The sequence below is a fragment of the Phalacrocorax aristotelis genome, chromosome 1 (assembly GCF_949628215.1).
Source record: "Phalacrocorax aristotelis chromosome 1, bGulAri2.1, whole genome shotgun sequence".
Lineage (NCBI taxonomy): Eukaryota > Metazoa > Chordata > Aves > Suliformes > Phalacrocoracidae > Phalacrocorax > Phalacrocorax aristotelis.
This window is the reverse complement of record NC_134276.1, coordinates 134156201-134182520: the sequence shown is the minus strand read 5'-3', so window position 1 is coordinate 134182520 and position 26320 is coordinate 134156201. Positions and strand designations below refer to the sequence as shown.

Below are 26320 nucleotides of genomic sequence, written 5' to 3'. Positions count from 1 at the left end.
AAGGAAGAGTAATTATGTGTTAGACATCTCCGCTATATGAATGAAAACAAAATCTACTGAAGGCAGCAAAGACTCTACAGAGCATGAAACCATTGATAAAGAGTAAATCAAACCTGTGTGGCAGGATAATGATCAATGATATCTTAGTATTTAACTGCATTCTATGTTTGAGGTAAAGTGGCTCATATAGAAAAGATTGTTTTTAAAACCACTGAAGTATGGAAAAAGAGGTTCTAGCTACAAAATTAGGTAACTTATTAATCAGATTAATTTATTCCTGCTGCTTCAGAATATTGCCTCCTCCACCAAATAATCTGCTGAAGGGAATGAGTTAGCATAGTGCTACTTTTCCCCACTTATTTTAAAAACAAATACATTCAAACTTTGTGAATAATGTTAAAATTTAAACTCTGCCAATACTAGTCTGTGTCAAGAAGCAATTGCTTTTCTCCATGAAAAATCTATCATCTTTGTCGATGCATGCTATCAAAAAAGAATACAGACATTTTACACATAAGAAATGACTGAAATTATTGTATTTACAAAGACATCTAGATCTGTATGTCTTTTCCTATAACTAGTTCTGTGCTTTTACTAGAAAAGGAATTACAAGGTACCTTCCAGTTTTAGATGTGCCCTGAAATTTGTTAAAATCCGAGTTCTAGCATAAAAGCCCATGTTTGCAATGACCTTTGATATCTTTTAGAGAAATACTGCATTCCATGAATCTGCCTGGTTTTTGTGGCCTTTTAAAATCATGAGGGCGAAAGTTGCTGGTAGTCACCTAATCAGTTCCTAATTTACCTCTTCCAAATTTGACATTAACTGCCAATAATACTTTGTATAATCCGAGTCTCTCTAATTCCCCTATGGAGACGTCAAATAGAATTAGATTATCTTCAGTTAGGTGTTTTATATGTCCAGTGAATTCCATTTAACCTCTAAAAGCCAAACTGTGCTTGACCTCTGCCATCTGTGGTCAGATGGCAGAACAGCAGATGAAAGGACACACAAATCCCTTATTCTTTTTATATAGCCCATAAAAAAGCTAGACATAATAGCAGTCATAATATCAATCCCTGTCCCCATGGGAATATAAGCATTAAACCTACTTAGCTTGCCTGTGGATATAAACCACTCCTTAAGATGTCTGACTCAATGGCCTGAACATAAACTAAAACTGGCTTGTAGAAAGGAACAGAGTGCCAGTCCGGAGAGTCCAAGGAAGAAATCCCTTGGGGAGAACTCTGTCCAATTTCTCCATCCAGCTGCTTCTTCCCTTACTGTAAACTGTATAGACTATATGTCTTGCCTATACTTAGAGCCATTATAACATACTCAGTTTTCCTGTTGTCATACCCCTATATTCACATCTGTCTGGCATTTTCAATTCCATTGCCCATTCTTTCTGCTTGTTTTGGATGATTTTTAAATAAAGCATGGGTAGGTAGGTGTTTGCAGGTGGCTTTCCAACTTTTCTAAAGAAAAAGATTCAAAGAAACGAAAAGTTCTGTTTCATTAGTGACTACAGATTTTCAAAAATCAGCTTCATTCTCAAAGAAGCAAAATAATAAAAACACAATACTCAAATGTTCCCAGAAGGAAGATATATATCAGAAAATAAACTTGCTTTAGGGTGGCTAAAGCTGTTCATCTCCATTTTAACTTGGACGCTATATTGTGGTTCAATTTTATTAAAAAAAAAACCAAACAACTAATTTCAGAAAAAGAAAATACTGAATTCTGTAGGCAAAGAAATAGGAAAAAAAATTCAGTGTTGTCAGGCTTTTCCCCAGTTTTCTTTCAAGTCAGTGATCTGCTCAAATCTGTCCAATTTTACAAAGCATTTGGATTTTATGAAAGCTGTGTGTTCCAATAAAATATGGCTGCACCTCAGTTTACAATCATAGAATGGTTTGGGTTGGAAGGGATCTTCAAAGATCATCTAGTCCAAGCCTTCTGCCATGGGCAGGGACATCTCATTATATCAGGTTGCTCAGAGCCCTGTCCAACCTGACATTGAACACTTCAATGATGGGGCATCCACAACTTCTCTGGGCAACCTGTCACCCTCATTGTAAAATATTTCTTCCTGATATCCAATCTAAACCTACCTTCTTTCACTTTAAAACCATTGCCCCTTGTCCTATCACTATAGGCCCTGGTAAAAAGTCTTTCTCCACCTTTCTTATAAGCTCCTTTTAAATATTGAAAGGCTACCAGAAGGTCTCCCCAGAGCCTTCTCTTCTCCAGGCTGAACAACTCCAACTCACTCAGCCTTTCTTCATAGGAGATGTATTCCAGCACTCTGACCATTTTTGTGGCCCTCCTCTGGACCTGCTATAACAGATCCATGTCTGTCTTGTACTGGGGACCCCAGAGCTGGATGCAGCACTCCAGAAGGGGTCGCACCAGAGCAGAGTAGAGGGAGAGTATCACCTTCCTCAAACTGCTGGCCACACTTTTTATGCAGCCGAGGATACAATTGGCTTTCTGACCTCTAAGCACACATCGCTTGCTCATATCCAATTTCCATTCAGCAGTATCCCCAAGTCCTCCTCTGCAGGACTGCTCTCAATCAATTTATCACCCAGTCTGTACTGATATTGTGGATTGCCCTGATTCCAGTGCAGGACCTTGTACTTGGCCTTGTTGAGCTTCATGAGGTGCCCACTGAACCACTTCTCAAGCCTGTCAAGGTCCCTCTGGATGGCATCCTTTCCCTCAAGTATATCAACTGCACCACTGGCCTTTGTGTCCTCTGCGAATTTGCTGAGGGTGAATTAAATCCCACTATCTGTGTCATTAATGAGAATATTAAATAGTAGTGGTCCCAATGTGGACCCTTGAGGGACCCTTGAGTTTCTCCAGCTGTAGCTAGTTCTGTGTGTGTATACTCATCTCTACTTTCATTTTACTTATCAGTCTTCAATCTAATGTTGTGAATGTCTCCTCTTTTACTGGGGTCTTTTTCTGAAACGGTCACGGCATTCCCAGATTCCCTTTTCCCCTGGGCTGTGTCTTCCTTACTACCTTTTTATCCAAATAGTTAACATCTGACATGTGCCTTTATTTTATGCGCCTGTTTAACTCCTCCTTACATACACTGTCTTGTTAGTCTGAAAATCCCATAAAATTCAGATAGTTCTACTGCAGTGGTTGTCCTGAATTTTGTATGACTAAATGCAGCAGATGAACCAAGGTTTCAAAGGATAATTAAATTTATTTTTCTGTCCCTCACTGGCCCCTCCCAAGCACCAACAGCCACATGCCAATCCTATCTCTACATGTCCTACAACAGTTCCCTAGTTAAATGAACATTATTGCATGATCTACTGTTATCCTCCCACAATGAAGAAAGAAGAAAAACTGAGAGGGCTAGTTACATTCAGCTTGTAGAATAGATCCCCCAGTATTAAACTACCTAAAAAGGGCTTGCAGAGAAGCAAAGTCAGACTTTTCTCTGAAGTGCATAGTGACAAGACAAAAGGCAGTAATCATGAGCTGCGGCAAGGGAAATTCCTGATGATTGTAGGTATTCCAGGTCCTGAGAGAGGATTTAAAGTCTCCACCCTTAGAGATTTTCCAAACTGGACTAGAAAAGGCCTTGAGCAACCTGATACAGCTTTAAACTTAAGTCTGCTTTGAGCAGGAGGTTTGATTAGATCTTTCCATGAGTCAGTGATTCTATGATTTACACCTCTTGAAGACCCGGAGATGATTCTAGCAGTTGGCTGAGGTAGTGGCAAGGAATGAGTTCTGACAGTGAGTAAAAGGGGATAAGAAGAACCAGACAGGGTAATGGATGAATTTTAACCTGAAGGGAAAGAGTGAGAAAGAGGAGAGTGATTTCAGTGTCACTGTAGTCAGAAAACCAACACTCTGCATTTGTCAACAGTTCCCACATTATGCTATTTGAAAAATCACACTAACTGTGATATCCAGAAGAAACTGGAACATCCCAACTCTATCTAATAACTCATAGCAAATGTTTGCTTTTTAAAAGGAACACTCACAGTTTCCATTGGTTCTCTTTGCCAATAGGACCATAAAATCTGAATTTGACTCTAAGATTGAAACTGCCAGATCTCTGAAATATCTACTCTTCCAAACACAAATACAACTCTGCAGCTTGCTGTGTGACAGGGTTCATGGTGAGGTAGGTCATGTGACAAGAAGGTTGAAACTCTCAGGCTGTAGCAGAGGAGTTTCACACCTAAATGAGATCATTTGAGAGCTAAGTTTCCTGGATAGCATACCCCCCAGCTTCTGTGCTGACCCCTCCATGGGTGAGCTGACATTGGTGTGTCACTGAGCTTTATAAATGCCTGAGGTACAGCCTGAACTGTAAAGAAGTCCAAAGGAAAAAAAAAAAAACAACAACAACAAACCTGTGGAAAAGGATTTACTTTTCTTTTACTGGGTAAATTTTCTGCCAGTGAGCTGGCTCACTGTAGAATCAGATATGTGCCAGTGCCAGCACCAGAGAGGGAGGAAGACCATATGGCCAGGGATCTGGGAGATAGGAAGGTGGGAGCACAGCATCATCATTTAGTATATACTTATACTCTTACAGCACTGCAACATTCTTGTGAGAGATCCACATTCTTGCATCAGAGAAGGCTAGAGGTTTGTTCTCCCTGAGCCTTTTGAAATAATAAATTGTGTGCTTGGTTTACAAGAAATACATTCTTGCTGCCAATTCTGTATATTAAGTGTCATGCTTAAATGCCAACACTTTTCACAGCACCTGATTTCAGCTATCTATACTTCCATGCTCTAGTCTGATACTCAGATGAGGCACTGAGAATTAACATTAGATTTTGAAATTTAAGCCTGGGAATTGAACAGGAGTCCTTGCATTTCGTGTCATTACCAGTAATAGAGACGCATAGTTTAGCTATTCAGTGACATCAGTGTCTTCAAATGCTCAGATGTAGCCAGTTAAGTTTTAGGAAACAATTTTGTCCAAGAAGTACACAGAGAAATAGAATCTAGTTCCCATTTTCTATGTTGTATTTTGTCTGCAGGGCAAACAGAAGTCCAAAGCGAAAAGCAATTGTATTTGTCATTTTAGAGTCAGTACAAATAACTCTCAACATACTTAGGAAGCAAATCTATCCTCTCTCTAATGACGTCTGTGCAGAGAACTGCACATTCATACTCCTAAAGTTCAATGTATTTAAGGTACATCCCTTTTGCCTCTAAAAAGTGTTATTGTTGGCACAGAAAACATGCACATGCTTTCTTGCATGATTCGCTGAGTTGCAATGTACAGGGAAAAATGTATCTGAGAAATTTGTTTCCAAGACTACAAAGTTGCAGAAGTTAAGAATTTAAAAAAGCAAGATAGTATTTTGACCCCTCTGAGTAGGAGTGAGTCTTTTTAACATTTTTTGCAGACAAGAAGAAATGTAGATATGCATGAGATCACCAGAGATTCCACACAACCAAAGACATAATGTCTCGATTTGGAAAAGGCACACTACTGCAGGTCATAGAAAGCAACAGAACTCCACTGAAGTCACTGTAAATGAAGCCATACAAGAGCCTGGAGAGAAGAATTTCAGACCAACACAAGTTAGAAAAAGTAAATCACCAAGAAAAAATTCTCAGGCAAAATGCACAAACTCAAAATATGAAAGTCTTCTTACCCCATATACCTTCTTGGCTCCTGCCTTTGCAGCAAACATAGAGAGGATTCCCGTGCCACTTCCAACATCAAGGACAATCTTATCTTTAAAAACATGTTTATTGTGATACATTGAGTTTCTATAAGTTAAGGTGCGCACTTCGTCCTTTAACATTTCCTGTGATTGGAGAAAAAAAAAGCATTGTGTTACTATTTGAAGTGCTTATATGCATTCAACACTGCTGCTGAATGCATTCCCTTTTTATAATTTAAGCATTATTAACACAGAACCTGAACAGTTTTTCAAGTATTTGGGGTGCATGCATCAAAACAAATCAAAGTTGCATGCAAAGCATGCAACTGTAAAATGCTAGCTACTTAGAACTGAATTATTAAGAAGCAGCATGATGTCCTTTGTATAATTTTATTTCTCTAAATATTACTTCACTATTACAATTGACAACCAGAATGTAATCTAACCACAGCACTGCTTAAGGCATAGACACAAGCCATACAGAAATTCAAGTTTTCCTTTTCTCCAAAATCATGCACAACCTGGAGCCTCAGCGGAGGGACTTCCTGAGGTTCCTCTTTGACCACGAGAGAAATTGTTCCATAAACCATTATAAGACAGCAGCCTTTATAGCCTTGCCCAAAGTGATTCAGGAGGTCCACAGCAGAGCTTAGAAATACTACGCGGTATGGTTTTCTCTTGCTGTTCTTCTATTCACTCATTTATATGACCAATTTCCAGAAGATACGAATGTATAACCTAGACCATTATCTCACTATTTTAAGTTGTAATTAAGGTGCTGGGTTTTGCTTTACTGATAGCAGCAATACATGCAATACATTCCATTGATACCTGATTCTCAAGTGTGCATGTATCAGTTAAACTATATCAATAAAGAGCACTGAGGTCAAGATCCAAGTGCCATTTTTAGGAGAAGTGTAGGCCATTCAGCACACACTTTTTCTCAAAATATTTCTATTAGGTCTAGAAGGTAGACAGCAGTTTGAACATAAGCCAGCAATGTGCCCTTGCAGCATTTTGGGCTGCATTTAAAAAAGCATCACTAGCAGGTCAAGGAAGGTGGTTCAACACTGGTGAGACCACATCTGTGTCCAGTTCTGAGTTCCCCATGAAAAGAGATCTTGGAGCAGATCCGGTGAAAGCCCATGAAGATGATTAAGGGACTGGGGCATCTGACATGTGAGGAGAGATTGAGAAAGCTAGGATTGTTCAGCCAGGAGAAGAGAAGGCTAAGGGGGATCCTATCAATGTATATAAATATCTGCTGAGTGGGGGAGGAAAGAAGGCAGAGAGAGACTCTTCTCAGTGGTAAACAGTTAAAGAACATGAGGCACAAATGATATGAACAGGTTTTTCAGAGCTTTGTGCAATCAGGTTTTAAATATGTACAAGGATGGAGGCTTGGTAGCCAGCATTTTACCAACCTCTCAGTAAAGATTTTTTTTTTTCAATTAAATTTGTGCCCATGACATCTACCAGCTCCTTCAGCTCTGATGGAGACAGCCCATCAGGTCCCACAGACTTATGTCAGATTTCTTTAAGTCATCCTTCTCACTCCATCCAGACTTTGCCGCTCATCTTAGGGACCTGTTATTCCTGCAGGCAAGTCTTACCAGTAAAACCAGAACTGAAGAAGTAATTTTCCATGTCCTTTGTCACCAGATACCCTGCCTCATCCAGCAACAGTCTCACCTTTTCCCCAGTTTTCATTTTGCTGTTAATAGACCTAGAGAAGTCCTGCTTTGTTACTCTTCCCACCCCTTGCCAGATTCCTGTCCAGATACAACTTAGTTTTCCTAACCCTGTCCCTGAAATTAATTCTGGGTCACCCGACCCTTCTTCTACCTCTTGTATTCTTCATTTTGGGTTTGAATTTTGTCAGGAGCTTCTTGTTCATTCATGCAGGCTTCCTGCCAATGCTGCTTGACCTTCTGCACGCCAGGATGGACCACTTTTGGAGGAGGTGAGCCTTGAAAATCAACCCATTTTCCTGGACCCCTTTTCTCTGCAGGACCATCTCCCATGAGATTTTTCCAAGCAGATCACTGAAAAGGATGAAGGCTGCTCTCTTGAAACCCAGGGTTATCAACAAGACAAATAGCACGGATCCTGAGAGAGCATCCATGCTCTCAGGATCCTGAACTTCACCATCTCATGGTCACTGCAGCCAAGCCTGTCCTGACCATCACATCCCCAGCTGATTCATTCTATTTAGCAAGTATCAGGACCAGCAGAACACCACAGCCCACCCTCCTCCCCCCAGTATTGATTCAGGTAATCTGTGCCAGGAATTTATAATCATGCACTCCAAAAATGCCCTGGATTGCTTATGCCATGTTCTGTTGCCTTTCAGCAGATGTTGGGGTGATTAAAGTCTCCCATGGACCAGAAATCAGACTCATGTCTCATGCAGACATGGGACTTCTTTTAATCGTCTGAAGACCTCATCTACTTCCTCTTCCTGATTAGGTAGTCTGTAGCAGACACCCACAACAATGTCAACCATGTTGGTCTGCCATTTAATCCTGACACATAAATTCTCAGCTGGAACATAATCTGACCCATAGTGGGCATGATTCCACGCATTCAACTGCTTTACCTCCCTTCTCACCCTCCCAGTCTCTCCCTCCTACAGAGCCTATATCCAGCTATTGTGTCATTCCAGTCGTGTGAGCAACCTCACCCCCGTGAGACTAGCCATGCAACTGCACACTGACCTCTAATTCCTCCTGTTCATTTCCAAGGCTGCATGTATTAGTGTACAGGCAATTCAGAGAGGCTCTCTGTCATGTTGTTTTTCCAGAAAAGTTTAAGACCTTCGCCATAATGCTGCCTCTTGGTACTTCCTTCTTTTGTGTGCTTACACTTGGGGTGGGCCCCTTCTGCTCTGTTTTATTGACTGACTATGAGGTCTTGTCCACACCACCCTGCATCTTTTGCTTACCAACTTAGTCCACCACTTCTCCATGTGACTGTGGGTCTCCACCTCCTTCCTCTATCATTCGTAGCTTAAAGATATCCTCACCAGGTTGGCCAACCTGCTGGCAAAGATGCTTTTGGCCTCATTTGCCTGGTGGATTCCATCTCTTCCTAGCAGACCTCAATCCTCAAAGAAGGTCCCGCAGAACATAAAAGCTGAAAACATTGACACCAGTTGCACAACCAGTTGTGGACCTGCAGGAGCACTTTTCCTCAAGTCCTTATTTAAACTGTTACAACTGAGGCAAAAAACCACCTGGCACACTTTGCTGTTGATCATTATCCTAAGAGCTTTGTAGTCACACTTGATATGCTCCAGGTCTCATTGGTGTTCATGTGGAAGAACAGTAGCAGTAATCCAAGGCTGGTCTAAGGGCTGGACAAATGTCAGCAGCATCTCCACAATGTCCCAGATCCAAATGCCTAGACAGCACGTCAGACCAGCAGATGGGGGCCTCTGTCCCTTGCAGGAGAGAGCCTTTCACTACTATCACTTGCCACTTCCTCCCAGTGCTTCTGCATGGCTCAGGGCCAATTGGTTCTAATGCTTCATTGGACAGAACATCCTGTCCCTCACCTACAATGAAGGCACTGAACCTATTCTGTAGCTAGACATCCGCAGGTGGATCCTCCTGTCACCAGAAGTCACACCATCAGAGAAGTCTCCACTTCCAAACTTGATAAATACAGACTCTGACTGCCCCTCCTTTCAGTACGTTTGGATATTTAGGCTCTTATATATTCAAGATCTTGGAGAAGATCCAGTCAGTCTCTTCCTCATGTCCCTGATGCTGGAAAGTCTGCCAATGTCCTCTAGCAGCTCCTTTACTTGTTGACATAGATCCTCCACCAGTGCACACCTTCAGGCAAGGAGGCAATCTCCCACTTCCCAGCCTCAGCAAGAGGCCCCAGGTACTCCCTGCACTCCCTGAGAGCTACAGACCTGCATCCTTCCATCAGGAGCTCAATTTGAGGTCTCTGATGTGTCTTCAATGTTTCTCTTGGGTCTCATTCCCACTCAATTGTTCAGCTATCTTCTTCCATTCCTGGACTGAACTTCTGAATGCTACACTGGCAAGATGTAATTTGCAGATGGAAGTCTTCTGTTTATGTATATTCCCCACAAACGATTACTATAGTAATGGAAATAGACAGTTTGTTATGTGGTTTGTGAAAAGTGCCACTAATTTAACATTGTTGGCCTCTTTGCATCCTAGTCTTTAAGATGCCATCCTCTTAGGTCACTTAAATATAAGATATTAATGTGTACAGCAGGCTTTTTGATGGTAAAAATGGTCCACTGTGTATTTTGAATTCTCTTCAGGACTGTATTTACTGGAGGCTACTGGGCTATATGTTCCCGTTAATGCAGCGTGTGCATTCCAGTAACATAAAATGTTAGCCAAGAAATTATTTGGCTTCTCATGTCAATTAAGTAGCTGTTCTGCTGGCATCTGTGCTCAAATATGTAAGAAAACAAAAGACCTAATTTAGCAATAAGGTAGTTCCCGTGTGTGGTTGGGTTAGTTTGCAGCTCTCTTAAATGCACTAAATTGGTGCACTCATGAAGATCACCACTGTACAGATAGCTAATCTAAGCTCTGTGGAGAACCCATATACATACGGATCTAAGTGGGACAGAGGTTTTAAGTACAGGTCTCTAGAGAAGTGGGTGATATCTTTGGCACTTAACCAGATTATGCAGACTTCTGAGGAAAGGGAGAGGAATGTAATCATGACCAGGTGGGATGGATAACTAATAAACAAAAATAAAACATTATTATTATTATCGTCATCATCATCTTCTTCTAATTGCTGAAATAAAAATAAATATTACCTCATGAATTCCAAAGTGAGCATAGGAATCAAAGTAATAATCCCTAGATGTCATATCTTCTGGATTGATGAGCTTCGCCATCTTGCCTCGGCCTGGGCAGCTTGGTTGCAATGGGACATGTATGACAGACTGAACTGGCTTTGGAACAACAGTAGGCTGAGTAGGCTGGGATGGGATGGGGCAAACCTAGGAGAACATAGAATATTTTAAAGAGGCATCGTTAAAAGAAAATATTTCTCTCTATGTCTAGCACAGTGATATTATTGTAAGTAGCTAGGAGATAGCAAGACACCTGGAGTATCATAAGTGAAATTTAGGCTGCCTTCTGTTCCTGGCTCTTGAACTTATTTGCTCTGTCTTGGTAAATTTCCTTAATGGCTTTTTCCTTTATGTTCCTCTGCAGATACCTACATCAATACACAGTAATGACAAATTATTGGTGTTGGCTGAAGTGAGTTACTCCCAACATTGACACAAAGCAGTTAAGAGCTAGGTTTTCTCCTTTAGTGTCTTTCTTTCAAACTGCCACAGCTTTGTGAGAGCTAAACTGTAATAAATAAATAGTTGCCCTGAAAAGAAGCACTTATAACCAAAGGATTTTGAACACGGTGTTGCCGACAAGGGCAGGATTCACAATCAAGTCTTAATTGACAAGTAATATATCTGACTGTACCAATGAGGTAGGTCTGAGAGTGCTCACAATATCTGAAAGTCCCTGACGCTATCTGAAAGACTCTCGGCGTGTCCAGAAAGCACTGTAGGGAGCTGTGTGGGATAGCTGATCCCTTGATTTAGTTTCCTGCTGTTGGGAGATGCAGGAGTTATGTGTTACCAACACCCCTTGGCCCACTGCACTTCATTTTCCTTACGTATTGCATCTCCAACACCAATATTTCAATAAAGCCAGAATGCTCACACCCCCTTGACTCAGATTTGATGTTATGTAGCTCTGTACGTAATCTGTAGCACTTAAGACAGAAGATAGAATGTTTCACAAAAATGAGACACAGACCACATACCATAAGTACATCTACATCTTTTATCCTTAACATGAAGCAAAGTGCTGAAAACTGAGAAAGACTGAGCAAGTTGCTACAGCTTCACATGTGCACTGAGTCATCTGCAAATTATGGGTCAACAACTTCATCTATTAAGAAGGTCAATCCTACTTAAAATATATCACATCCTCTTGTACTTTTTATTTTGAGATTTAGTATCCCAGTGAGGACCAGATTTGCCTGAGCCTCTCCTAGATTCCCTTGTACCCTCTCTGAATAGCATCAAATAGCCTAGTTCAGTTTACTTCAATCTAAAAAAAACCACCACATTTTTCCCTTGTTCATTTGAAGTCTTAAATGTGTCACCTTTTGATGGTTTCTTTGGTTCCTCTGTGAAAAATGAATACTAGTGGATTATATTCCTGTAACACCTTTCATCCCAAATAGAGAACAAGTGTTCCTTGTAACACTTTCATCCAGAACTGCTTTATTTATACGTCTTTTCTATTTCTGACGTTCTTGACTTTATCACCTCTGTCCAGAACAACTGAGACTGAACAGTCATATGAGAAACTTAATTACACACTAAGAGTCCAAATACTCAAAAAGTCAAAGTAAAAGATGCAAACAGGTCTTCAGTATGATAAAGGCATGGTTAGCATATTTATGCAGCAGCAGAAAAAACACCGAGTAGCAAGAAGGAATGCAAAGATCACAAAGGATTGCAAATCTGTTACCTCTTGTTTGAAAGTTAAAAAGGAATTTTGATATCTAAATGTAAATACAAGATAGGAACTGTGACATCTCTGTGGATCTGACCTAGGGTACTATATACTGTCAAATTCTTAATGGAGACTATCTATTGGAGAAAAGCCAGAATATTCTTCATGACAGGTCACAAATTAATGAGCAAATTTCCAGTTGGGTGTAAGAGAATAATTCTTCCCCTTAATAGATGTTAAGCACTGGAACAAATGCTTAGAGGGTCTGCGGGGTCTCCAACCTTGTAGGTTGCAAAACTCAGCTGCAGAAGGTCCTTAGCAGCCTGATCCAGCTTTAAAGTTATCTTTTATCTGAGCAGGATGCTGGATTAGATGACCTCCAGAGCTAACTTCCACAAATATTGTTCTATGATAGTAAGATGTGGGCAGTTATATTTGTACTATGCAGGAGATACAGGTGGCAATGGCAGGATAAACTTATAAACCTGAGCCAAGTCTAGATTATGGGGTGGGTTATAAATTTGGGTTTGTAGATTTGTACACACAATAGGAACAGAACCTGTTTTCATGAGATTAAAGAATGCGCACTATGAGAAGAACATGAGGACATGACACTCTAGAATGAAAAGCTTTTGAAGCTACATGTAACAGAATTGGACTGAAATGACAGGAAACGAGATGACAGAATGTAAGGATGGGAATGATGTTAAGTATCTGTAGCATTTATAAAACTCTGAGCAGTTCTAGACCATTCTATGTGCCAGTGCAGGGAATAAAAATGTTCTTTATCCAACCTGCCCTCTTGACTGCTTACTGCACATTACAGTGCAGCTTGGGTACAGCAGCACAAAAAAAAAAAAAAAAGTTGACAAATTACAGCTATGGATGTTGATGTTTACTTGAGGTTGTGTTCCTTTTTATAAAGATGGATATTTTGCAACATGTGTACAGTAGAAGGTCCAGTGCAGGGCATGGACAGTCCTAGTTCAGCATAGAACAGAAGGAAATAGGAGAGAAATATTATTACTGTTAACTGACATTTACTCTTTGCAAAGTACATCATGAAAGGCTAGCAAAGCATTGCTTAATTAAAGTGCTGAGAGGTACCTTTCCTTAGGACACAGTTGCATTTTTATTATCTTTGGCACGCAGTAGACCTACTGTCTATGATTCTTTTAGATTTAATGTCACAGACTTAACTGCAACAATACCTTCTTCGTTTACAAGCTCCCTCTTACAAGGAACGTCTGGAGAAATGCCTTTTGCTTTCACCTATACTCTGTTGTGTACAGCAGATGGTTTATCATTAGACTCTGTTTCCCATCTGTTTGTTTGAAGTCCCTTAAGCCTCATGAGGAGCGAGCTAAGTTGGATGGTGAAGAATTTCTCAAGTGCTGGCTAAAGCCTCAAACCTGCTTCTATTGAACTCAGAGAGCTTCACAGCTTCAGCTCTGTGGGGAATCATGTTTTAAAACCATTGCCCTCTGGTGGGTAATATTAAAAGTGAAGTACAGCTGGCAGATGGCTAAATTAATTCTTCATTTCATGGGGTAGAGACTAAGTTACTGCAATCAATAATCTGGAATCAAATTTCCACATATAACCATGCTATTCCATCCAAATAAAGAGCAAATGGATTAGTTACAGTGTAGTGGTCTCTGTCACATGAGTCAAAAATCTGCAAGGTAGACAATTAAACAGAGAATTTTAAACTTCATGAAGGAGGCAAGCTGTGATGTTCTGTGGCTAGATGCTCTGTGGTTTTGTTTCCATTCTTCAGTCTAATCACAAATGGAAGAGGTGGATATATTCAAGCACACTGGTTATTTTGACACAAGATTGACACCTGTAAGTAAATCATAAAACCACAGAATCACAGAATCATGGGGGTTGGAAGGGACCTCTGGAGATCATCTCGTCCAAACCCCCTGCTTGAGCACCTAGAGCACAGTGCACAGGACCACATCCCGGGGGGGCTTGAATATTTCCATAGACGGAGACCCCACAACCTCTCTGGGCAGCCTGTTCCACTGCTCTGTCACCCTAACAGTAAAAAAGTTTTTTCTCATATTTAAGTGGAACTTCCTATGTTCCAACTTGTGCCCATTGCCCCTTGTCCTATCATTGGGCACCACTGAAAAGAGTCTGGCCCCATCCTCTTGACACACACCCTTCAGATATTTATAGGCATTGATAAGATACCCCCTCAGTCTTCTCTTCTCCAGGTTGAACAAACCCAGGGCTCTCAGCCTTTCCTCATAAGAGAGATGCTCCAATCCCCTGACCATCTTGGTAGCTCTCCACTGGACTTGCTCAAGTAGTTCCCTGTCCTGCTTGAACTGGGGAGCCCAAAACTGGATGCAGTACTCCAGATATGACCTCACTAGGGCAGAGTAGAGGGGGAGGATAGCCTCCCTCAACCTGCTGGCCACACTCCTTTTTATGCTGCCCAGGATACTGTTGGCCTTCTTGGCCATGAGGGCACAGTGCTGGTTAAGGGTCAGCTTGCTGTCCATTAGCAATCCCAGGTCCTTCTCCACAGAGCTGCTTTCCAGTAGGTCAGCCCCCAACCTGTACTGGTGCATGGGGTTGTTCCTGCCTAGGTGCAGGACCTGACACTGGCTTTTGTTGGATTTCATGAGATTCCCCTTGGCCTAGCTTTCCAGCCTGTCAAGGTCTTGTTGGATGGCAGCACAGCCTTCTAGTGTATCAGCCACTCTTCCCAGCTTGGTATCGCCAGCGAACTTGCTGAGGTTACACTCTGTCCCTTCATCCAGGTCATTGATACGTTGAAAAGGACTGGACCCAGTACAGACCCCTGGGGAACACCACTAGTTATGGGCCTCCAACTAGACTCTGTGCCATTGTTCATGACCCTCTGAGCTCTGCCATTCAGCTAGTTCTCAATCCACCTCACTGTCCACTCATCTAACCCACACTTCCTAACCTTACCTATGAGGATGTTATGGGATATAGTGTCAAAAGTCTTGCTGAAGTCAGGGTAAACAACATCCACTTCATCTACCCAACCAGTCATGCCATCATAGAAGGAGGCTATCAGGTTGGTCAAGCACAGAATCATAGAGTCATAGAATATCCTGATTGTGAAGGGACCCACAAGGATCGTCAAGTCCAACTCCTGTCCCTGTGAAGGACAACCCCAAATTTACACCATATCTCTGAGGGCATTGTCCAAGTGTTTCTTGAATAGTGTCAGGCTTGGTGGCATGACTACCTCCTCGAGGAGCCTGTTCCTGTGCTCCACCACCCTCTGGGCGAAGAACCTTTTCCTAATATCCAGCCTAAACCTCCCTGGCACATCTTCTTGCCATTGCTTCAGGCCCTATCGTTGGTCACCACAGAGAAGTGATCAGCGCCTGTCCCTCCCCATCCCCTTGTGAGAAGACTGTGATGAGGTCTCCCCTCAGTCTCCTCTTGTCTAGGCTGAACAAAGCAAGTGACTTTAGTCGCTCCTTGTATGGTTTCTCCTCTAAACCCTTCACCAACATTGTAGCCCTTCTCTGACACTCTCTAGTACCTTTATATCCTTAACATACTGTGGTGCCCAAAACTGCACACAGTACTCAACGTGAGACTGCACCAGTGCCGAGTAGAGCGGGACAATCACCTCCCTTGACTGGCTAGCAATACAGTGCTTGATACACCCCAGGACACAGCTGGCCCTCTTGGCTGCCAGGGCACACTGTTGGCTCATGTTCAACTTGCCACTGACCAGAACCCCCAGGTCCCTCTCTGCAGAGCTGCTCTCCAGCCTCTCGTTCCCCAGACTATGTACATCCAGGGTTGCTGTGACCCAGGTGCAAAATCTGGCACTTGCCCTTGCTAAACTCCATACAGTTGGTGATTGCCCAGCTCTCCAGTCTGTCCAGATCCCTCTGCAGGGCCTCTCTGCCCTCAGGAGTGTCAACAGCTCCTCCCAATTTTGTGTCATCAGGAAACTTAATTAGTATTCCTCCAAGTCCTGCATCCAAGTCATTAACAAAGAGATTAAAGAGTACCGGCCCCAAGATGGATCCCTGCAGAACCCCACTAGTGACTGGCCGCCAGCCCAATGTAACCCCATTTACTACAACCCTTTGAGCCCGACCCATCAGCCAACTGCTCACCCACTGCATTACGTGTTCATGCAGCTGTACGTTGGACATTTTGTCCAGGAAGATACTGTGAGAGACAGTATCAAAAGCTTTACTGACATCCAAAAATATCACATTGACTGGCTTTCCTTGGTCAACTAGGTGGGTGACCTTGTCATAGAAGGAAATCAAATTTGTTAGGCAGGACTTTCCCCTAGTGAACCTGTGCTGGCTAGGACCAATGACTGCATTATCTTTCAGGTGTTTTTCTGTAACTCCCAGAATAATCCTTTCCATAATTTTACCAGGCACAGAAGTGAGACTGATGGGCCTGTCGTTACCGGGGTCATCCGTGTTGCCCTTCTGGGAGACTGGGACAATGTTTGCCAGCTTCTAGTCAACTGGCATCTCTCCAGATTCCCAAAAGATTTTAAAAATCATTGAGAGAGGTCTCTGTATGACATCAGCCAGCTCTTTAAATACCCTTGGATTAACCCCATCAGGCCCATTGACTTATACGGATCTAGCTGGAGCAACAAGTCCTGCACCAGTTCAGGGTTTATTAGGAGTTTATGACTCCCACAGTCATGCTTCACTAGTCCAGGGCTCTGGGGGTCCCTGAGCCCACTATCAGTGTTGAAGGCCAAGGTGAAGAAATCATTAAGTGCCTCTGCCTTATCTATGTCTCTGCTTTTGAGGTGACCATTCCCACCAAGCAATGGACAATGATATTTTTAGCCTGCCTTTTGCCATCAATGTATTTTAAAGCATCGTCTCCCCTTGGTGAATCCATGTTGACTACTTCTGATAACCTTCTTTTTCTCTACATGCCTGGAGGTGACCTCCAGAATGAGCTGTTCCATCACCTTTCTGGGGATGGAGGTGAGGCTGACCGGCCTATAGTTTCACAGGTCCTCCTTCTTGCCCTTTTTGAAGTGTGACATTGGCTACCCTCTAGTCCTCAGGCACCTCTCCTGTCCTCCATGACCTTTGAAAGATGATGCAGAGTGGCTTAGCGACAGCATCCGTCAGCTCCCTCAGCACTTGCAGGTGCATCCCAATGGGGCCCATGGATTTGTGAGGAGCCAGTTTGCTTAAATGATCTCTAACCCAATCCTCCTCAGCCAAGGGGAAGTCTTCCTTTCTCCAGATTTTCTCTCTTACCTCTGGGGGCTGAGATGCCTGAGGGCTAGTCTTAGCAGTAAAGACTGAAGCAAAGAAGGCATTCAGTAACTCTGCCTTCTCTGCATCCTGCAACACCAGGGCACCAACCTCGTTCAGCAGTGGGCCCACAGTTTCTCCAGTCTTTCTTTTACTACTGATGTATTTGAAGAAGTCCTTCTTGTTATCCTTGACATCCCTTGCCAGATTTACTTCCAACAGGGCCTTGGCCTTCCTCGTTGTACCTCTGCACACCCTGACAACCTTCCTATATCCTTCCCAAGTGGCCAGCCCCTTTTTCCACATATTGTAAGCCTCCTTCTCCCATTTGAGTTTTTCTAGAAGCTCTTTGCTCATCCATGTGGGTCTCCCGGCTCCTTTGCTTGTCTTCTTCCTCACAGGGATGTACTGACCTTGAGCTTGGAGGAAGTGGTACTTGAATATTGACCAGCCCTTTTGGACCACCCCCTACCTTCTGGAGCCCTAACCCATGGGATTGCTCCAAGCAGGTCTTTGAAGAGGCCAGATCAGCTCTCCTGAAGTCCAGGGTTGTAATCCTACTTGACACCCTGCTTCTACCACGCAGGATCCTGAACTACACCATCTCATGGTCACTGCAGCCAAGGCTACCCCCAACCCTCACATCCCCAACTAGACCTTCTTTGTTAGTGTAAGGTCCAGCAGCACATCTCGCTTCGTTGGCTCCTCAACCACCTGTGTCAAAAAATTATCCCTGATGCTCTGCAGGAACCTCCTGGACTGTGTTTGCCTAGCCATGTTTCTTCTCCAGCAAATATCAGAGTGGTTGAAGTCCCCCATGAGAACCAGGGCCTGTGATTGTGAGGCTACTTCCACCTGTCTCCAGAAGGCCTCGTCAACTTCCTCTTCCTGATCAGATAGCCTGTAGTGAACGCCCACAACAGTGTCACCCATATTCGCGTGCCCCTTAATTTTTACCCATAAGCTCTTGGCTCGTTCTTCCTCCATCCTTAGACTGAGCTCAATACGTTCCAGTTGCTCCCTTACATAAAGAGCAACTCCCCCACCTCACCTGTCTTTCCTAAAAAGTACGTAGCCATCCATGACTGCATTCCAGTCATGGGAGCTAGCTCACCGTGTCGCTGTAATTGAAATGAGATCGTAGCCCTGCAACTGCACACAGTTCTCTAGTTCCTCCTCTTTACTCTCCATGCTGCATGCATTGGAGATTATTCCAACAGTCGACTGTTCTCACTGTGAAAAATTTTCCTCTCATGTCCAATCGGAATGTCCCCAAGAGCAACTCGTGTCCATTCCCCCTTGTCCTCTCCATGTGACTCCCTGTAAAATGGGAGTCTCCGTCTTCTTTGTAGCTACCCTTTAAGTACTGGTACGTGCTGATGAGATCCCTTCTAAGCCTCCTTTTTTCTCAAGGCTGAACAAACCCAGTTCTCCTAGCCTATCCTCGTATGGCAGGCTTCCCAGTCCTTTGATCGTCTCGGCGGCCCTTCTCTGGACCCCTTCCAGCCTGTCCGCATCTTTTTTGTATAGCAGGGACCAGAACTGTACACAGTACTTCAGTTTAAAGCCCACCTCACCAAGTTGGCCAGCATGCTGCCAAAGATTCCCTTGCCACTTCTAGACAGGTGCATTCCATCCCTCCCTAACGGCTACAGTTCCTGGGGAAGTTCCTGTTGTCATAAAAGCCAAAACCCTCACAATGGCACCAGCCACATAGCCGAGAAATGATTTGCATTATTTGTCCATTATTGGCTGCCCATTTTTCTCCAACTGGTAAAATAGAGGAGAAGATGACTTGGGCATCAATATTTTTCACTTGCTTTATAGCTTTCCTTGGTTCTGCCCAGGCTCTAGCTTATAGCATCATGTGTGCCCACATGGAAGAGTAATCTGTGCTCCTGGCAAGCTGTGGCACCCTCTCAGCAATGTCTTGGTACTTTGCTTCCAGAAGGGAGCAAACCTCTTGTGACTCCCTGTCAGGTTGGCAGATGGGTGCCTCAGTGCCTTTTAGCAGAGAGTCACACACTACAAGCATTTGTCTCTTCTTTTTATGATAGCCACGCTGCACTGCTGGTACAGTTGCACCACCGGTACAGTTGCACCAGTAACTGGCAGGCTGAGAAATAATGGCTAGACCATCAAGGCTATGGTGTTTCTGAGAGACATTCTAGACTTCTAAGATGTTTTCTGGCTGAATACCGTATATCAGGACAGTTAGGAACAGCATGCTTTCTAACAGAGGTCTTCTGAATTTGGTGCCTTGCTAAGAAGTATGGGTTTTTTGGTTGTTGCATGTTACAGCAGCCTTTCAGAATCCAGTCTAAAAAGTTGACTCTGGTGCGTAGATCACAGAGCAGCACAAATGGCAACTAGCAGCCTCACAAGGCCAGCGGCTCTTGCAGGTTGCAGCTTCTGATCTCAGCTATGTCTGACATGGTAACACTGCAAGTTCATGCTTTACACTGGGGCATCCCACCCCTTTTAAGGATATATAAAAGGCAAATAAAACCAAATGATTAAAAAAAGTCCTTCCTGCCTTCCTATTGTTTTAAGCCTCTCCTTTTCTGACTAAAGAAGGTGAGAATTTTTTTTAATTTCATCATTCTATGATTATTTGGTGGAAGCTGAGACATGAGTAGTGAAAACCAGGAAGATGCCTTAATGAGTGGTCCTCTGCCTATCAATGTTGACCGGTTGAAATTCTGATATCATCATCATGGGAATTAAAAATCAAAAACTGAGGTCAACCGTGAGAGCTAAGAATGTTATTGCCAGCCATGTTACATAATTGGTATTATTTCTACCAAAATTTGAAATACACCTTATACCTAAAATAGCCATTAAAGGCTAGGGAGCACTTAAATTGGCTGATCACCACAGAATACTTCTCCTTTTCTTCCACTCAATTTTCCAGAAAAATACCCAGTAGGTATAAACTATGTTGTGTTTTCCTGCAACAGATTTTCCTTCTGAGATTTCTGGTTTTCAGGAGTTTTGACAGATCGCTTCTCTTTGCAGCACCACATCCAAAACTCTCTAGAACAAAAGCAGTCAAGATGCACAGACAGAAGAAGAGGAAATAGCCTGTTGTTCAGGGCTATTAGAGACTTAGCTTTTGTGGTAGTTCAGAGGGAAGGTTTGAGGTACGTTTATTGGCTGTCTATTGTTGAAAGTGATAAAAGAACAGAATTTTCCATTTGAATTAGGCTATAGCCCCTGGGAAATAAAGAGCTTTTCCAAGTTTAGTATCATTTTATTTCTGATTTGCCTTACAGGGAGTTGCAGAAGAGGAAGAAATATTTCTGCATTAATTAAATGCATCAGATCTTCCAGTTGATTTAAAAATATTGGTCACCAGCTCAAGCAATCTAAAAATAAACCGTACCAGTTTCATTCCTGGGCATTCATTGCAGAGTCACCTCTATATTTGGTAGTGACAATTGTTAACATTAAATGCTTACTCCTTACACTGATACTGACATTTAAATAGCCCATCTGGCCTGATCAGGCAAGCAATTCTATACCAACAACAAGTAATACTTCAGCTATGTTGTGCTTTTCAGGGGCCGAACTCACACTACCACTTCTAACTCCCATGATGAGGTTTGGCATTGCAGAGTGAGGGGCTGCAAAGGTGTCATATCGCTGGAACAGTACTGGCTTAAACTACAGTTGTTAAGTCTTTCCCTTCCCCTTGTATTCTGCAATACAAGTAGTCAATTAGCACCAGTCTTGCCTCATTTTCTGAGGGGGGATGGAAACCATCAGATTTATGTTTGGCTGTCTTGAGTGGAACATTCAAGTCCTGTCAATCCAGCACTAATTCTAGGGCATCTGGGTACTGTGAGGAAGTAGCTGGAACAAGGGTAATAGTTCTTCCTGTGTGCATATGAACACTGATAGTTCAAGGTTCCTGGTGAGTGATGTGCTCTGCTCCTTGGGTAGATTTGGCACTTCGCAATTAAATAGGATAAAGAAATTGTTCTGTGCTATGTTTCCCTGGGAGTAGCTCAAAGCCTATATTGTTATTTAGCAACTCATGATTCAGTTCCTTTTGCTCCTGTAATGTTGGGCTCAATAAATAATTTGGCAGTTTTCTAGGACTGCCTTTGCACAAACTAGTTGGACTACCTGGGAGGAAGATATAGGTTTCTCACTGTACTGCCCTTATTTGCTCCTTCCCTTCTATGTGCATCAGAGGCGACTCATCTGTATCACCTTTATACTTCTTTTCTAGCACCTTAATACTTCTTTTCTACAGCATAGTTCACAGTGTAGATAGACTGCACTGGGGAATAAAAAGACTGCCTTTTCTATGCAGAGTCCAATTCAGTGTGCAAGGCCCTATAAAAGAAGCCCCATAATGTGTGGTGGGTCACCCAGGTAAACTGATGTAACTCCACATAAATTCTGAATTACAGACTATTTAACATCATTGCTATGAAGCCAAGAATGGTGCATAGGGATCTATAGTCAGACCATTAGGGGCCTGTTAACAGATGGTAGTTAGTTGTATTTTAAGGATAACTAGGCAATTTAGCTCTTGGGGGGGGGGGGAACTTTTTAAGGACAAGATCATTTTCTGAGGCATGAAACCCTAGCTTTGTTAGCAGTTGTTTTCACTTTGCCTTCAACTATAAGCCAGGAAAGACATAGTACTGTTATCTGGAAGCAGTGAGCAGAAATGTAAATGTGACTGGTGATTTTTACTCATCTCCAAGTGAAGAGAGATATTCATGTGCCAGATTACTTTAAAATGCTTCATATCACTGGGCACAGCTTGTTGTAGAAATAGCAACAGAAGTTATAGGAGCCTGAACTGAAAATATCAAAGTTGAGTGCAGTGAAGAGGAAGAGTTTGTTCCAGATCATTGCATAGAGTTAGTTATGAAGCTACAAAGCCAGAGAAGTGTGAACTTTCTATTGTATTTTTCTTATTGGTTGCTGCTATCATAGATGCTGCATAAGTGCCTGCCTGCCTGAACAGAATCATGGTTCCAGTGATGTGCAAATAAATTCCAGTGATGTACAAATAAATTACAAGTGATATACAAGAAGCTCCTCAAGATGGACACACAGTGGAAAGAAACAAAAATAGCTTGGTACTTTAAAACTACTTTACTTCACCCTCACAAGTGTATGAAAATCTGTTGAGAAAAGGGAGGGGGCTACAGCCCCCATTATCAAGGCTCATGATCTCTTTCTTATAGGGGAGGTAGCTGTACCACTGGACAGCCTCTTCCCTGCCCCATCATAATTTTGAATGACTCTAGTGACAGGGAAAAAGAACCAGAAAGTGCTAATCCAAACCCAGTTATTTTTAGGCCCTTTCTCAGTATCAGGCAGTAAGATGAAACTCAGATTAAAAAGTAGAGCTGTGCTATTTTTAGAGGCTAATTATTAACCAAAATAACCAGAGTATTCTATCTGTGCAAATAATTTTCATAAATTAGCAGTAAATTTAATGGAAATCCTCCTCCACTTAGCAAATATCTAATGAGCTGATCCCTGAAAGTCACTTTACATGAGATATCCCAGTCATTCTCTTCCACTCTCACTGAGCTTCAGATGTTACACAATAGTTCTAGGAAGACATCATATTCTGTAGGCTTTGCTGAGCTTTAGAATGGGGGAGGGGGGGGAAATTTCCAATTGATCACCTACTCCCATGTCCTAGCCAAGATTTTGATCTACACTTCGGTTTAGTTTTAGATGTAGTTCAGCTCTAGAGGAGGTCTCTCAGTAAAAAGTATCCAGGTTTATCCATTGTTACTTTTTAACCTCTGCAGGACAAATGAGGACAGAAAGGAGAACAAGACTGAGAAATGACAGTTCCTGAGCTGAAGTGCCAGTGAAAATCAGCACACTGGTTTACACAGTGCAGCTTCAGAACTACCAGCAAATAAGCACCAACATCGAATCGAAGGCCCACATTTGGCACTTTCATTTGTCAATTAGCAAAAAGAGTCTGTTTCCCTACATAGAGCAAAGACACCCTGCCACTTCCTTTGGAGCTGTATCTCACTGGGTCTTAATACATTATAGCACAGGTTTTCTCTTGATCACCTGTGATAACCAGGCTGGCAGGTTTTTTGTCCTCTGTGTTGATTTTAAGTCCATCTCACTGTATGAATTCGAAGGAGTCAGGAGTGTGGGTTATCAGAGTATTGCATCATTTTGTAACCGACTAAACACGTAGAGGCAGAACGTGACTCTCCTTGAAGAAGGCTCCTGGAGATGGGCAAGGATGGCCCATGGAACTCAGGGAATAATGCAGGGTGTGACTGACCACAGCTGTTGCAAAGAAGCTGACTTTATCTCAACACCAAGGGGACTAGATGGTGGTCTTTGTTTCAGATAAGCAGCTATCAACAGTTGAGTGGATCAGCTGGTGGTTTAAATGTTTCTCCCTGAGTTCATTAAAAGAGCGTGAATGTCTCCTTGAGTTAGCCAGACTTGCATGTGGGAAGTGATTACATGGCTCAGCCCAACACAAAGTATAGAAGTTGAACGATAGAATAATTTCAACGAGAGCAACGGGCTTGAGCTGCCTTCAACTCATGTATTCCTTCCCGACTGGGGACACCCAGCATCATGACAGTGAGCATATTGCAAAACTCAGTAATAGGAATCACATTGGTATTAGGATTGAACTGCAATTGCAATTCCTATATTTTGCTAAGTGTAACTTACATTTGTGTTGTGTTTTCAGTGATACAGTTAGAGCTGTTGTGACTAAAACTTTTTGGTTTGGGGGAGTCAGAAAGGCTTCAAGACAAGAAGCGCCTAAATAAAATTTACAATGCAGATGTACAGAACCATAAAGATAAGGACACTGGAGAACTACCAAACTCCTACCAGAAGACCACCTCTGCAGTATTGCAATGTCACCAAACTCCTGTCTGGAAACCAGCCCATGATCCCTGAGGTTCCACTCAGAAGCACCCAGGACAAACATGCAACAGCCTCACGACTGCCACTGTTGTAAGGGGCCTCAGGCAAGAATGCACTCAAGCACATAATCTTTGCAAGCCTGATGGGGAATGTCCTGGAGGGACGCAAACAACCTAGCAGCAGGAGCCAGTCAAACCAAGACAAAAGGAACTAAGGACATCTCCATCTAGATAAGAGTCAGAACACCAGTTGAAACCAACACACCTTGCAATACACTGTGACAAGATTACTGGATGGGCCAACTCATGACCATACGTGGAAGAAGGACTCAGCATTCATGGAAAGGACACCAAAAAACCACCCCTTCAGCAAACCACTAGAGACCACCAGAGACCACCTGATACCTCTTCAGGTGCTCCTAAGGGACTTAAAACGCATGGGTAATTAAGATGCAAGTATTATAATTAGTTCCAGGAAAGCTAATGTATATATATTTAACTGAGCAATATAAGCTTTGTCCATCACGACTTGCAGTACGCACATTAGGAGGAGTGTTCCCCTGTGCGTCCAGCGCTGCAATAAAGGATACTGCTTAATAGTCATTCAGACTATTGAGTCCTGATTTCAGCTTTTCACGGCATCATCAGTGTATTTTGTATCACTCTACTAAATCAGAAATCCCACGGAACATCAACTGTCTTTAAATTTGACATTATTAAGACATTTGATATTTAACATTACACCCTCCATGTACGGAATATCTAAAAGAAACTGGTCAGGAGAGTACTGGACTCTAACACCTATCTGCAACTAGTATTTTCATTTGTAATAATTGTAATTTGTCTTGTGAGGACGTTCAAAGCTTTATTTTTATCAGATGTAAAGGGCCCAACTGTAAACAAATCACTGGGGAGAAAACTGGCAGAAAGCCTTTAACTTGTGCTCAGGAGCCCCCAGCTGCTAAAACAAAAATAGTAGCTTTTCTGCCTTACAGTCATGGTTAAGTGTATTGTCACTGAAATTGGGAATAAAACTCTATAACACCAATGTAGTATTAAGCAGCAGGCATTCTTTATTATGGCGCCGGATGTAAAGGGGATGGATAATTCCTCCCAGCGTGCATGCCACAAGTCACAACAGACAAAGCTTATATTGCTCAGTTATATACATATTCATTAGATTTCCAGGAACAGTTATACATATTAATTCACATTCAGTATACAAGTTATCAAGATTATTATAATAATAAGTTAAGTAATAATTAGCTACTTCCCAGCTTTGCTGGTGCAACGAGGGAAGGCTTCCAGCCATCCTGAGAACGTATCAATCAATAGCAGGAGATATCTATAACCATTTTGTTTTGGTAACTCAGAAAAATCAATTTGCCAATAATCGCCAGGGGAATTTCCTTGCCTAGTGGTCCCTGGGGGAAGTCTTTTCCTGTTCATGGGATTATTTTATTAAATCAATGGGGCATTTTGCTGTTACAGACTTTACTATTCTAGTCATCCACACACATAAAATTTTGAAGGCTACAAATCATGGCTTCACTACCCCAGTGTGTTTCCTCATGTCCCTTCTTTACAACTTCAGTCATTACCTGTGGTGTAACAATGACTCGTCCTGTGGTAGTTATCAACCAACCCTCTCTGTGGTTGCTTTCAACAATGATGCCGATTGTTGGTCTGTCTCCCTATAGCTAGGTTTCAAACTTGGGAACTTCACCTGTTTTACTGGTACCAATACAAGGATGCCTTGTTCAGCCACCTCTTTAGCAGTTTTATCAGCCAATTGATTATCCACATTTATTGCAGTTTGTCCGAACTGATGTGCTTTGCAATGCATTATCACCACTTCCTTAGGTTTCTGAATATCTTGTAGAAGTTGGAGAATTTCTTCCTTGTATTTAATAGGTGATCCTTGAACTGACAACAATTCTTTTTCTTTCCAGATAGACCCATGTGCATGG

The 26320-nt window shown here is 42.4% G+C and overlaps 1 protein-coding gene across 6 annotated transcripts in view; it reads right to left on the bottom strand.

Moving 5' to 3' along the window:
• The window catches only part of PRMT8 (protein arginine methyltransferase 8), a 75990-nt gene that overhangs the window by 23772 nt on the left and 25898 nt on the right, over positions 1-26320 (bottom strand). For all 6 annotated transcript variants that reach the window (XM_075109846.1, XM_075109876.1, XM_075109885.1 and 3 more), the window contains 2 exons: positions 10483-10668; positions 5655-5810 (listed from right to left, as the gene is read on the bottom strand). In XM_075109846.1, the coding sequence (XP_074965947.1) occupies positions 5655-5810; positions 10483-10668 (342 nt within the window). The remainder of the gene's footprint in view (positions 1-5654; positions 5811-10482; positions 10669-26320) is intronic.